Source organism: Panthera pardus, unplaced genomic scaffold, assembly GCF_024362965.1.
Source record: "Panthera pardus isolate Hobbes unplaced genomic scaffold, ASM2436296v1 HiC_scaffold_21, whole genome shotgun sequence".
Taxonomy (NCBI): Eukaryota; Metazoa; Chordata; class Mammalia; order Carnivora; family Felidae; genus Panthera; species Panthera pardus.
In genome coordinates this window covers 46648346-46661870 of record NW_026526777.1, presented here as the reverse complement: position 1 = coordinate 46661870, position 13525 = coordinate 46648346, and the positions used below count along the sequence as shown (strand labels likewise).

Genomic DNA, 13525 nt, shown 5'->3' with positions numbered 1-13525 from the left:
ATATGGGAATAGAAAACTTGAATTTTAACTTTAGTATTAGAGATATTAGTTGTGTAGGTCACTCAATATTCTGTAAAGCTTCATATAGTAACCAAAGACACTATCATGGGGAAAAGCCTGTATTATCTCCCCTAATATTGGCACATTTTAATGTTTAGATTTTATATTTGAGAAAACCACAGTCCTGTGGCAGTCTCTGTAGCACATATACACCCAACACCAACATGAATAAAGAACTAAATAATGGACCACCTGTCATCCAGAGATTTAGTGTAACTTTCTCAATGCCTCTTATCTGAATGACACAGAGCATCAGGATATGCTGATAATGACTGGACATATATTATCCTCTAAGATAATGTACCTTTAATTAATTTTTTTGAAATATCATTTGAATATAGCCATAATACAAATACATGTTGTCTTCAAAAAATAAGATAACCACAAGAATTTATTTAGCATGCCCATAAGAAACAAAAATGTTATCATTTCTTTGAATGCCCTTGGCTAAATTTTTAAATTGTGAAACAATGGTTAACTTTCTTACCATTTACAGTGAGAATAAATTCTCTTGTAGTCTTTCCTGCAACGTTGCTGGCCACACAAGTATAATTGGCTGTATCACTTAGATCTGCATTATTAATTTGCAAGTATCTCCCTCCAGAGAGGATTCGTACCCGAGGGCTTGCCTGGATTCAGCAAGTAAGATTTACCATTAAAATGTCAGGAAAAGAGAATAAAATATTACTTTATAACAGCAAAAAGTAATTATAGCGAACTGTGGATTGCCTGTCTTCCAGTATGCTTTGTCTGCTCCCCCTACTGTTATCCTGGGATCCAAACCCCTTGGGAACTATTTCTATGAGTGTGCTTAAGGCAAGGGCACAATCGATGTTCCCAGTTCTCCTGGCCACAATGATCCACTCAAGGATGGGCAGCTGGGCCCCAGAGAGCCCTCTGCAGGACTGTGTTGGAAGTGTTGGGGAATAAGAAGTGTTCTTTTTATTGGTATCTGGTAGTGAGGATGACATAGCCTGGTAGTGGTCTTACCACCTTGTGTGGACAGCCTGTTCTGAATCTAAAACAAAGCAAGCAGAATTGAGATTCAGAGAAAAAATATCATAGATGCTTGCTTATGTGAGAAGAATCTCTGGATCTAGTAATACCTAAGACCTAAAACATAAGATCACCAATCACTGTAGGTAATAAATATCTTTAAATAATTTTTAAGTTGGTTTGAGTTTAATTCTGCCATTTACAACTGAAAGCTTCATGACTTAAATTAACTTTGCTTAACTTATAAGAAACAATGGTCCTTTAACACTTAAAAAGAAGTAAATAAATGATTTTAGTCTATGAATATTGTTAAGTGTTTATTTTGTACCCAGATGTAGAAACAAGAATTATGAAAATATAGCAACAATGAACCCTAATCTCTGCTATTAAGTCCAACTGGGAAAATAGATGTAAACAATTAATTTTGTATAACGATGCATGATGTCCATAATCACTAAAAATTTCCAGGTAGCATCAAAGACTAATATTTTCTGGTTGCATCAAAGAAGGAACTACTTCAGGGGTAGCCTAAATAAGGTTTTTTTTGCCATATGGGATCTGTCCCAATTAGATATACCACTGACCTTCTAATTGCATGGGTCCACTTACATGTGGATTTTTTTTTGATAAATATAATTCAGTACTATAAATGTATTGTCTCTTCCTTATGATCTTATTAATAATGTGTTCTTTTCTCTAGCTTATTTATGTAAAAATAGAATACATAACATATATAACAATAAAAATATATGTTGATCAACTATTTATATTATTGGTAAGGCTTTGGGTCAACAATAGAGTATTAGTAAAGTTTTTGGGGGAGTCAAAAGTTATACGCAGATTTCTGACTACATGGAAGGGTTAGTGCCTCTTGTCTCCATGTTGTTCAAGGACTAACTGTATATTTCTAATGAAAAGAGTTGTTCATATTCAAATATGCAGTTCAGCTCCTTATTTTACAAAGTCATGTATTTTCTTTAGGCCTTTAATTGCTATAGGGGCTCCTAGTGATAAAATTTTATTACCTCTGATGAGAATAAGTGATTTCTTAAACATATGGCAAGTTCTATAAAATATCTATTTTTAATTTTTTTATATGGGTATAGCAGGGTTTCAGGCTAATAAAAAAGGTCAGAGTTGATTCTTAATAATGTTTTTGTTCCATGAATATCAGTAAGTTCTGCTAACTCATCAAGTCTCATATAATTTTCTCTGGTCTCTTTCCATTGGCCACCAATGATTCTTCCAAATTTAACTTCTTTCATTAGATAGAATCTTATTGTCAGTTGATGATCTTGCTTCCTATTCCATGGAGAAAATCAAAGCCCTGTGCCTGCAGTTCTCTCCTCCTCCTACCTTACTTAATGAATGCAACCTTCCTTTCTATCTTTCCATCTCTGTGGAAAAGGTCAGCCCTTCTGTCCAAGGGTGATTTCTTCACTTGTGACCAGGGTCCCATTACTTCTCTAACACATGTTATTCTCTAAACTTCTTTCTCTCTCTTATATCTTCAGTCTCTTATGTATGCAAGTCTTCTACATATTTAAAGAATAGCCCATAATTATTTCCATTCCCTCTTCTTCCTTAATTCTCCCAACAATGGTAGCCTACCCTTTCCTTTGATTACTCTGTTGAAGAACGATTGTTCAGATCTTTTACTATTTCTGTGTATTGCCAAAGTCATGGACACAACTTAATTGTATCTTAGCATGGTCTCTGTTAACCACTCCTCTTTTCCTTGGTTTTTAGTACACCAGTGTCTCCGGTATTTAATCCTATCTCTCTGAGTCCTCCTTCTCAGTTCTGTTCTTCTTCTCTTCTTCCTTTGCTCACCTTGTAATTATCAGTGTTGCCTTATGCTTTATTCTCATTTACAGATTTTCTCACACATTCTTATGTATGCTTTCTTATGCATTTCTTATGTATGTACATCTCAAGCATTCTTATGTATGCTTTCTGGTCAACTTCATACAAACCTATGGCTTCAACAACTGGTCATACGACTGAAGACTACCAAGTCAAAGACGTTTTTGATGAAATAGGGACCTATATTTCTTAGTGCTTTTTAGAATCTCCACTTGGATAATATATCAGTAATTCAAACTCAAAATATCTGAAACTGAATTCATCTCCTTTTCATAACCAGTGAACTTACCCTGTCCCAGGACTAACATCACTTGTTCATAGCTGGAATTATTCTAAACTTCTCCATCATCAACATTCACTCAGTCTCTGTCTGAACACCTAATAGTTTTGAGTAAAATGCACATATGGGAGATAAAACTATGGAAAAAATGTCAGAGCGTGAAAGGTCTTGTGAGCTAAGCGGGGTAGTTTAACATGAATCCTGAAATCTACAGGGAATAATCAAGGGATTTTAATCACAGTCTACTTCAGCCACACCAAGCTACTTGCAGTTCCTGGAAGAACAGCATTCCTTTCCCTGAAATGGCTTTGTAGATGCCATTATCTATCATTAGAATTTCCCTCTTCTTTCTCACCTAACATCTACTCATCATTTAAAACCGATTTTACCCTTTCCAAGAAGCTCTCCTGAACTGTCCCTTACCCTGGAGTCTGAGTTACTAGCTTCTCTTCTGTTTTCATAAAATGCTATACCTTGCACTAACATATGAGTTGTATCCATGCTATAACCTTTGATTTACTTCTATATCTTTTCAAGTAGTCTGTGAGCTCCTTGAAGGTCAAGACTACTCTCAGTAGCAATTATAGTGCCTATCATTACAGTAGAGGCACAATAAATAGAGAAACTGAGGCACATGAACGTTAAGTGATACCCATGATAATTTCGCATGCAAGTAACCCCCAGTTAGCATCCAGTCTGTTTTTGGTCGCTTGATGTAATTTGGTGGTGGCGGAAGTTCTTCTGCCTTAGGGGTTAGGGGACTTAATCTTCTTTTATAATTAGAGACAATTAGCACAGTAAGTTATACTAAGGATGAGGAGGAACAAAAGGGGAAAAAAGCATAAGTAATGACTAGGATAGGAACAACAGAACATTCAAAGTCAAGGCTTTGAACCAACACTAAAAGGCAATTTAGGATCCTGGGCTGTGACACTCAGTGACAGCAGACAGATATCACATGAGAATGGGAAGCTTTAGAAAGCCAGTAAGTGTGTTCTTCAAGGATTCCTGTCTTATATTCTTGGCATCCAAGGGTTATCACCTAGATTCTGGGGGTCCCTCCTGAGGTCCTGGTTTATTCTAGAAAAATTCAGTAAAAGGTTTGTCCAAGACACTTAGTAGGACAGGTCAATTCTTTTGAGACTCAGATGGTTTATTCCCTCCCAAGTAAAGAAATAGCTGAGTATTTCAAATCCAACTTTAATCCATGGGCTCCAGGAGATACATACTTGGGCCAATTTACGGAGTGTCTGAATCAAAATACCTGTCTTTTGACCCATAGTTAGGTAGTAACTACCTGAGTGAAGGTTGAGAAAATAAGGCTGATTAAAAGATCCTGTGCCCTCCCCCCCCCACGCAATGTTGAATAACAGTAGCCTGATGTTTGGTTTTGTCTACCTAGCAAAGACTCCTCAGCTGATTTTTTTCCTCAAAATGGATTTGCGGAATTTAGGAGGATTTACCTGTAACCGATCTCCATTTTTAAGCCAAGTGATTATAGGTGGGGGCACTGCATCTGATTTGCATTCCAATGTCACTTGTCTGTTCCGTAACACAGTGAAATCCTGGGACTCATCAGTTCCAGCAATATTAGGGGGTACTGGGTATAAGAACAAACATATCAGAGGCTTGCAATAAACAAGATGTAAAATGATCTGTATTATCTTAGGTTTTCAACAAATGTTACTCCTGTTATGTAAAATAAGAGGCATAAACTTAAAACATTACGCATTCAATTTATGATATGGATGACTACAAATAGTGGACTTTTTTTTTAAGCCTTACTCTGTACTTTCAGACACATAGAGTAATGAAATTCTTCCAAGAGCCACATGAATGACAGGATAAGTAATATAATCACATTACTATCACCATTTAACAGGTAAAGAAACTAAGGCACAAAGAAAGGATTTCTTGTCCAGGTTCCACACTTGGTAATGATTTTCTCTGAACATCAGATTTGAAAACTAATAAATGAGGGTCTGCCCATCATAACCTACAGAAATGTATACACTTTCTTAATATTCAGAAATGTATCTTTTTATTAAAATGTTTTCATTTATTTTTGAGAGAGAGAGAGAGAGTGCAATCAGGGGAGGGGCAGAGACAGAGGGGGACAGAGGATCTGAAACACTGACAGTAGAGAGCCCAACGCGGGGCTCAAACTCACGAACCGGGAGATCATGACCTGAGCCGATGTCAGACTCCTAATCAACTGAGCCACCCAGGCACCCCAGAAATGTATCTTTTAATGTGACTTGTCAATTAGTGGCAGGCTTAATGTGTGTGTAGGGCTGGTGACAGGGGGGTACCTAAATAACAGATAATTTGCATTGCTGAGTCATCTAGGCTACAAGAATGAAATAAATATTTCCTTTTGGTTTGTTAAATGTTCCTTTCCATAAAGAGTAATTCCCATCTCTATGTTGAAATAATATTGGCCAGAGTTTAATTGGCCCAACTTTTCTAGAAGGTAATTTGGGAATAAATTTCAAAGTCTTAAATGTGTGTGTGTGTGTGTGTGTGTGTGTGTGTGTGTATGTAATCAAGCAAGTGTACTTACAGAAATTTATCAAAAAAAACTAAGGAAACAGGACAATATATTTACACAAAGATGTCTATAACAGTATTGTGTATACTCGTGAAAACAGAGCAGTTTAAATATCTGAAAATAGGGAATGGATTAAATAAATGATGGCATATTCATAAAATGGGGCACTAGGCCATCACTAAAAATTATTATCAAAATATGGTTTTGGACACGAAAACATGTTCATAATGCCATTAAGAGAGATGAAAATGAAGTTAAATACTACATGTCGTATGATACATTTCTGTGACATCTGTATGCAAAAAGGCCTTTGTGTGGTAAGACCGGGTGACATATTTTCTTCTTTATTGTAATTTATATTCTATGATTGGAAATCAATAACCACGAATTATTTGTGCAGGAACAAAATAAATAAGTCAAAAAGTCCACGGAAGTTTTTCAAGAAGGACTTGGTCAGCCAAATATAAGAACCAGATTTGCAAAATATATATTTCCTTATGTAGAAACATATGATGGAGTTGCTCATGCTCCATAAATTATGGCTTCTAATTAGGTATATGATAGATGGTAGGAAATTTTGCCAAATTTACCATGCACTCTCACTAAATATTCTTTATCATCATCTCCTGCAGTACTGGATGCCAGACATGTGTACCTTCCTGTATCCTCCACCTGCAAAATCCAAATAGGTGAATTACACAATGTTAACTTGTCAGTTTCAGTGACGAGAATAAGTATTTACTAGAATGAATGTAAAAGTCTCACACAAAGCAAGGTATCATTTAGGATAGCACAACAATTAAAATTTAATAAACTATTTTAACATTTGTGATTAGCACCCTGGTAGTGAGCACTGCTTGGCATCTCTATCATATATAAAACGATGTTTTAAGAGGGTTTCAATATTTGATTTCAGAACATTTGCATGTTAGGTATATTTAATGATCACAGAAAAGGCAGATGTATGTAGGACCCCACACCATACATGACAGACTAGATATACAATGTTTATTGAACCCGTTAGTATTTATCGATTTAAATGGTATCTTCCATTTAAAAGTTCAACTGGCATCTTTATGAAGAAAATAAAATGCAATTTAAGTAAACAAATAAAATATCAGGTTATTTAAATAAAGTACATTAATACCATATTTTGAATCTAACTTTGGTACACATGGTGAAGCAAAAGAGCTATATTATGTAACCCGGCTGTAAACAGTGTCAGACTGACAGAATAATCTACTCGTATCTGACTAAAACCAGAAACATTTCTTTAAAAACCCTGTGCATACTTTCCACTGAAAGTATGAGCCTTCCTTCATATGTTTGACATTGTGTAGACACAGCCCATGCTTACGTACCCATAAAATATACTCTGGGAAACAGATGATCTTACTTCTGTGAAAAGTGTATTTTGGAAAAGCAGAAAAATCCCGTTTTCATTTATTTTTACTACTTGAACATTACTAGAATATTGTGAGTTTTTGAATTCTTGCATTCAAAATTGACTTTATAAGTTATGGAAAAACTGTTTTGTAGGTTGCAAAAACTCCTTTGAAAAAAATTTAAGACTGGTATGTTTGCAAAAATACTTAAATGCAACTTTAAGAAGCACGACACTCACATAGTCCTTCAATTAAGAATTCAAAATGATGGACCACTGCCTGGAGAATAATTTATGAATTTACCATCAATGTCTAAAACCCTTAAAAATCAACTTTTCTCTATCAACTAATTTTATTCCCAGTTAATATTGCTCCCCCCTCCCCCCAATTGTTTTGACTTAACCAAACTTGAACTATCATTCAAGTTTACTCTTAAGTCTTTACCTCCTCCACTAAATATTTCCTGACAACTTGTGCCCTTCTGCATGCCTACAGTCATTATATTTAGCTACATTTTCTAAACTGTGTTCTGTTTATAGAAGGTTTGAAAAGGTACAGTTAATCAGATTTCTCTAGAGCAGTATTTTGTGGAATTGTTGACATGCACTATGGTTCACAAAGAAGAGGAAGGTATAGTATGTAAGGTTTTCCAACTGTATTTGGTCACAGAATTTCCCCCAGTGGAATAACTCACAGAACTAGCGTTTGATGGAAGATATTTTAGGAAACTCTTGTCTCTAGCACACAATTTGGAATTTGCAAAGCATCCACTATGTGCCAGTCATAACTATATACTATAGTTGCATACACGAAAAGACAAAGTTCAGATAAGTGAAATTTAATGTAGTAAGTGCTATAATAGAGATACGTACAAAACGTTATGAAAATACAGAGGAGCAGAGGAAACAAGATCAGTCTTGGGAGTTAATAATATTTAATTTTCTACTTTGAAAATATCTTGAATGTTTTTTTTTTTAATTTTTTTTTAACGTTTATTTATTTTTGAGACAGAGAGAGACACAGCATGAACGGGGGAGGGGCAGAGAGAGAGGGAAACACAGAATCGGAAGCAGGCTCCAGGCTCTGAGCCATCAGCCCAGAGCCTGACGCGGGGCTCGAACCCGCGGACCGCGAGATCGTGACCTGAGCCAAAGTCGGACGCTTAACCAACTGAGCCACCCAGGCGCCCCGAATGTTTTTTTTTTTTTAACTGTTTCTTTTCCTAATTTTATCATGTGTGTAGTTTTATGTACTCTAGACAACTGGAAACTTCTGGAAGGCTGAGACATGTTTTATGTATTATGTTTGTATTCTCCACAATAGCTAGTGCATGTGGGTCACCAACTAATACTCTGTGGGATCTCTGTCTCCTTTTGTTACAACACAACTATATAATGTTTCCATTTAAGACCTACTGTGATGTGGCCTTAATCTTCATTTAGGGTTTATTTACCATCATTTCTTTGTTTTTATAATTCGATTCCACACAGTTTCTTTTCCCTTTATGTTACAAAATTCTTCTGGATCTGTTATCTGTTGAAATTATAACATTCAAGGATTTTCATTCAGTAAGTGGTTTAACAATTTAACTCGAGTTTCCTCTGAGTTACTGCAATGTTTGTTGGAGAGAAAAGAGGGGAATGGAAGGTGTGTTCTCCTTGATACTGAAACCAGAAATGTGCTGAGTTCCACTGGTAAGGCTTTTGAACCCAAGGTAGGATCGAGACCCAGCTCTATCACCAAACTTGTCATGCAAGTACTAATCTCTCTGTGCCTGTTTCTGGCTGTGTAGAGTGGAGATAAAGACATTGCCTCAAAGAGTTGTCATGAGAGTCACTGGTGTGATAGAGCCCAGAGTTGAACATAGGACTGACACAGTAGACACTTTATAACCCTTAGCTCTCTTTTTCCGGCTCCCTTTCCTTCCTCTTTTCTCAGTGAAAAAGCACACAGAATATAATTAAATAATTTGTTATTCCAGGTTTAAAGGAACAATGATTATGATAATGACAATAGCAGCAGGAAAAACAACAATTCCATCTAACTCTATTTAACATTACTACATGCCTATGGCACCAGTCTAGGCACATCATGTTAGATGATCTCTGAAATTCTCAAGTGTAGGAGTTAGGTATTATTACTATTTTTATCCCAAAGTTACAGATGAGGGTATTAGGGCACAGATGGAGAATATCTGTAATATAAGGTTTGCCTTTGTTAGTAAAACAGAAGATTGTTATAATAAGACATCCCAGACATGCTTCTCTTTAATATTTTTAATTTAAGATGAATTTCCTTAAACACAAACTAAAAGAACAGTCAATTTTACTGAATTTATTGAAAAATTGTATCTGTTCAGATTCGTATGTCTCCTAGTTCATTTTGGAGACCAGAAATGCTCTTTGAGACCTCATATGTATATATGTTGGATTGTTTTTTGCCACTTTTGTAAAGGGCTGCATGGTACAAATTAAGAGCTTCAGGAAATATATTATCACTTATAGCACTGAGAAAAATTTGCAGAAATTAAAGCATCTTGCTTTCTTCTGAGTTTAATATGATACTCCTACTGCTCTTTTAGTCATGTTACCTTGTGTCTACCCAATCAGGCATACCATAGAACCAATTTACCCATTTTTAAGGTTACAGAGAGAGATCTGTGTCTTTGGACTTGATTTGTATCTGAGATTTGGATTCTAAAACATAATTTCTCCATTAGCAAGTGAGAGGTTTAACCCAGGATTAAATAACTTTTTGACTTTGACACTTACCTGGGCACTAGATATTTGAAGGACCTCTCCACCTCCAAGAGTTTGTATCTGTTCTGTCTGTGGGAGGGGCCTTCCATCCTTCATCCAGGTAATTTTAGGAGTTGGAATTCCAGAAGCAAAGCAGTTAAGTTCAAGTGGATTATTAACAATCACTGATATCTCTACAGGTTCTTCAGATCCATTGATATGAGGTGGTTCTATTTAAAGGGAATTAAAAACAACAACAAAATAAACTTGCTGTTTGGTAAAATACTGCTGATTAGAAAAACTTTAAAAGAAAATTCAACTCAAATGTATGTTCATATAATATAAATTGGTTAAAACAAAGATACCAAAATAATTCCTACACGCTATTACCCGTTGTCACTGGCAGTATTTTAAGAGGGACAGATCATGCCTATCATAGATCATGAAGTAAATGGAAAGGTAATTATAGCTCAGCATTTGGGATTCAGATAATTAGAGGAGTCTTACCTAACTGCAAAGATTTGAAAACAATAAAAACTAAAGCCATCTTGTATCATTGTTTAAGGAGACATACTTAAACATAGCAGTGTGTTTTTGTACCTTCTAGATATCTATTGTTTAAAGCAACAGGCAAATGTTGTGGAATTTTGCTATCATCTTTTCCGTGCAGAACTGTAAGAGGAAACAATGACTAAGCAGAAGAAAAAACGGTTACATTTGGAGACTATTTCTGCATAAAACACATTTGTTATGTCTGGGCAGAAATAATTTCCTTTTTTGTTATTTATATTTCTAAATTACCTTTCTCAAGAGGATGTTAAAGAATCTAAACACTTGGAAGAAACATTAACGTTCCTTAGTCCAACTACTCTCAAGTTTAGGAATCCCTTTAAAACAGTCTTTCCATACAATGATCATTCAAGTTTTCTATGAACATTTCCAGCTTACTATTTCACAAGGCAGCCAAAATAGTTGTTGGACAGCTCCAAGGATTAGACTTTTTTTTTTTTTTTTTTTTTTTTTTAAATAAGGCACACAGTTTAAAACAGAGGTTTACAGCAGAACATCTGGAGTCAAAGACCCTGAGTTTGGAGTCCTGGCTCCAACAATTATTAGGTTAGTGCATTTGGGCAAACCTCTAAAATAAGGACAGCACTATTATTTAACTAATAGGATCATGGTGAGCATTCGATGAGATAATGTATAAACTACACAGTTCTCTTGTGTTTCTGAATATGTTTTATTTTATAATTAAAGGTTTTAAAAAAGTTATTACTATTTCAATGTCTACCACAGCTCTTGGTATTTTTTTTTCTTTCAAATTTTTATTAAATTCTGGTTAGTTAGCATATGGTGTAATATTGTTTTCAGGAGTAGAATCTAGTGATTCATCACTTACATACAATATCCAGTGCTCAATACAAGAGCCCTCCTCATTACTCACCACCCAGCTATTGGTATTATTATTAAAACCTGCTTACTTAAAGAAAAAAAATCCACCCATGGTTTTCATTTTCCTTTCTGGAGAAAGATAATACATTAAATCTATACTCCTTTTCAGATTGTAATTAAGAAGTCAGAGTTTCTTAACCACTGACCCGTTCTTTTTTACTTTCTTCCATCTTATGTATTGCTGTCAAAATCCATTTTATTAAGTGCATTTTAGAATGATCCAAAATTTCTTATTTAAAGTATTTCAGTGTCTCCATGTTGCTTGCTGAATTAAAGAAAAACTCCTTATCATGGCTTCCAAAGCTTCATCAATAAGGCCTTTATTTATCTTTATAACATTATGTACTTTTAATATACTTATATGTAACCTAGGCTTCAAATTAGACTACTTCTTTTCCCTCTACAAGTCCAGCCTTTTCTTGCTCTGTGACTTTACTAATGTTATTCCTTCTACTGGAACGTTCTCCAATAGCCCCATCCCCTAATTGAGCATGTTCAAATACTATCAAGGTCACATTAAGGTCATTAAATTTATCTGTAGAAACTATAAATCCTCTCTTGATTCTCTCCACATCAACAATAAAATTTCTATCCCGTATCACTCAAAAGCACTTATCTGATTTTCCATTTGACTTACAGTCAATTCTTTATTCCTTTTACTTATTGGTTATTTACCATGTGCCAATCGCTGTGGATGCAAAGACTAATCAGGCATAGCCTTTAGCCTCAAAAGCTTACAGTCACTAGATTGAAAATAACAGCAGCGTAATAGAAACAACATGCTCCCACCTGATTCAAACCCCGGTCACCAGGTCTTACAGATGTTAAGTGATTGTGAACAATTTTATTCTGGGACTTGTTCATACGTCTTATACTTTGGACAGAATAGGAGGTGCACATATTCTGATGACTCCAGAACTTATGCTTTTAGCTTAGATCTCTCTTCCGAGCTCAAGACCCATACACCTAATTATCAGATAAACATCTCCAGTGAAATGTTTGGACACTACTTCACTCTCAACATGTATTCAGACTGAACCTGTTATCTTATCCCTCCAAACCTGGTCCTTTTCCAGCATTTCCTGCATTTATGTGATGGATCTATCAATCATTCAGTCACATAAGCCCGAAACTAGGAGTCATTTTTGATATCTTCTTCTTCATCACTCTCCTGTGTCCAAATCCTCATGTAAGTCCTACTACTTCTACCTGAAATCATTTCTAAATACATTTTTCCTCTCACCTCCATTACTAATCTGAGTTACAATACTATTTACTTGGACTAACATCGCCTCTTTTCTGGATCTAGGCACCCACCCAATATTATCTACCTCTTTGTTTCTTTCACATTATCAGAGCCAGTTTTGTTGGGGCTATCAGTAAAAACTACATTTCCTAGCCTCTGTAGTAGATAGTAGACAGAGTGATATGTGACGATTCTGAGCAATGAGATATAAATGGAAGTGGTTTTGTGGGACTTCTAAGAAAATCTCTAGAGGAGCAACTCTTCACCCTGCCTATTTTTCCTGTTCTGTTGTTGAATCTACTGATGCTGGTGGTGAGCGCACAATGCATGATCACTGACAACCATGATGTAAAGGTCAAGAGAACTGTAAATATCTGAACTGGTTAACCAACACAGCTACTGCCTACCTCTAGACATCTCACTCAGCAAGAAAAACAAAAGTTACTTGTTCAAGCTGCCATACTTAGCCTCTGCTATTCACAGCCAAACACAATTCCTAACAATACATGGGTCTCTCAGAATCCACTCTTGTCCTGCTCCAAGTAGCTCTCCACTTTGCACTCAGAGTGGTCTTTTCAAACTGCAACTCTACTCATGGCATTCCACTTACTAGAACTTTTAATGGCTTCCCATTGTTCTATGATAAAAACCAAACTCTTAATGTGGTCAACAAACCCCTTCACAGCCTGGACCCTGTCGAAACTCCTTAGCTTTACTTTGTATGAGCATTTTCCCTTGTTTTCATCATTCTTCTTACACTGGACTTTTCAGAACCACTAATCCACCATGACACCTCCCACCATGTGGAGAGCATTAAGCTAAGAATAGCCGTTCCCCAGGTTAAGATGGTTACTTTCAGATTTGGAGTGTAGCACTGATCCAAGTAAAGAGTTTTTCAGGTTTTTAATGGAATTAGCTTTCAACAGATGTTGAAATGCTGAAACTTCTCAT

General features: G+C 35.8%; 1 protein-coding gene across 4 annotated transcripts in view; it reads right to left on the bottom strand.

Annotated features, from left to right (window-relative positions):
- The window catches only part of HMCN1 (hemicentin 1), a 495740-nt gene that overhangs the window by 68747 nt on the left and 413468 nt on the right, over window positions 1-13525 (bottom strand). For all 4 annotated transcript variants that reach the window (XM_053909192.1, XM_019426820.2, XM_019426835.2 and 1 more), the window contains 4 exons: window positions 9910-10106; window positions 6344-6425; window positions 4666-4802; window positions 548-689 (listed from right to left, as the gene is read on the bottom strand). In XM_053909192.1, coding sequence (XP_053765167.1) covers window positions 548-689; window positions 4666-4802; window positions 6344-6425; window positions 9910-10106 — 558 coding nt within the window. The remainder of the gene's footprint in view (window positions 1-547; window positions 690-4665; window positions 4803-6343; window positions 6426-9909; window positions 10107-13525) is intronic.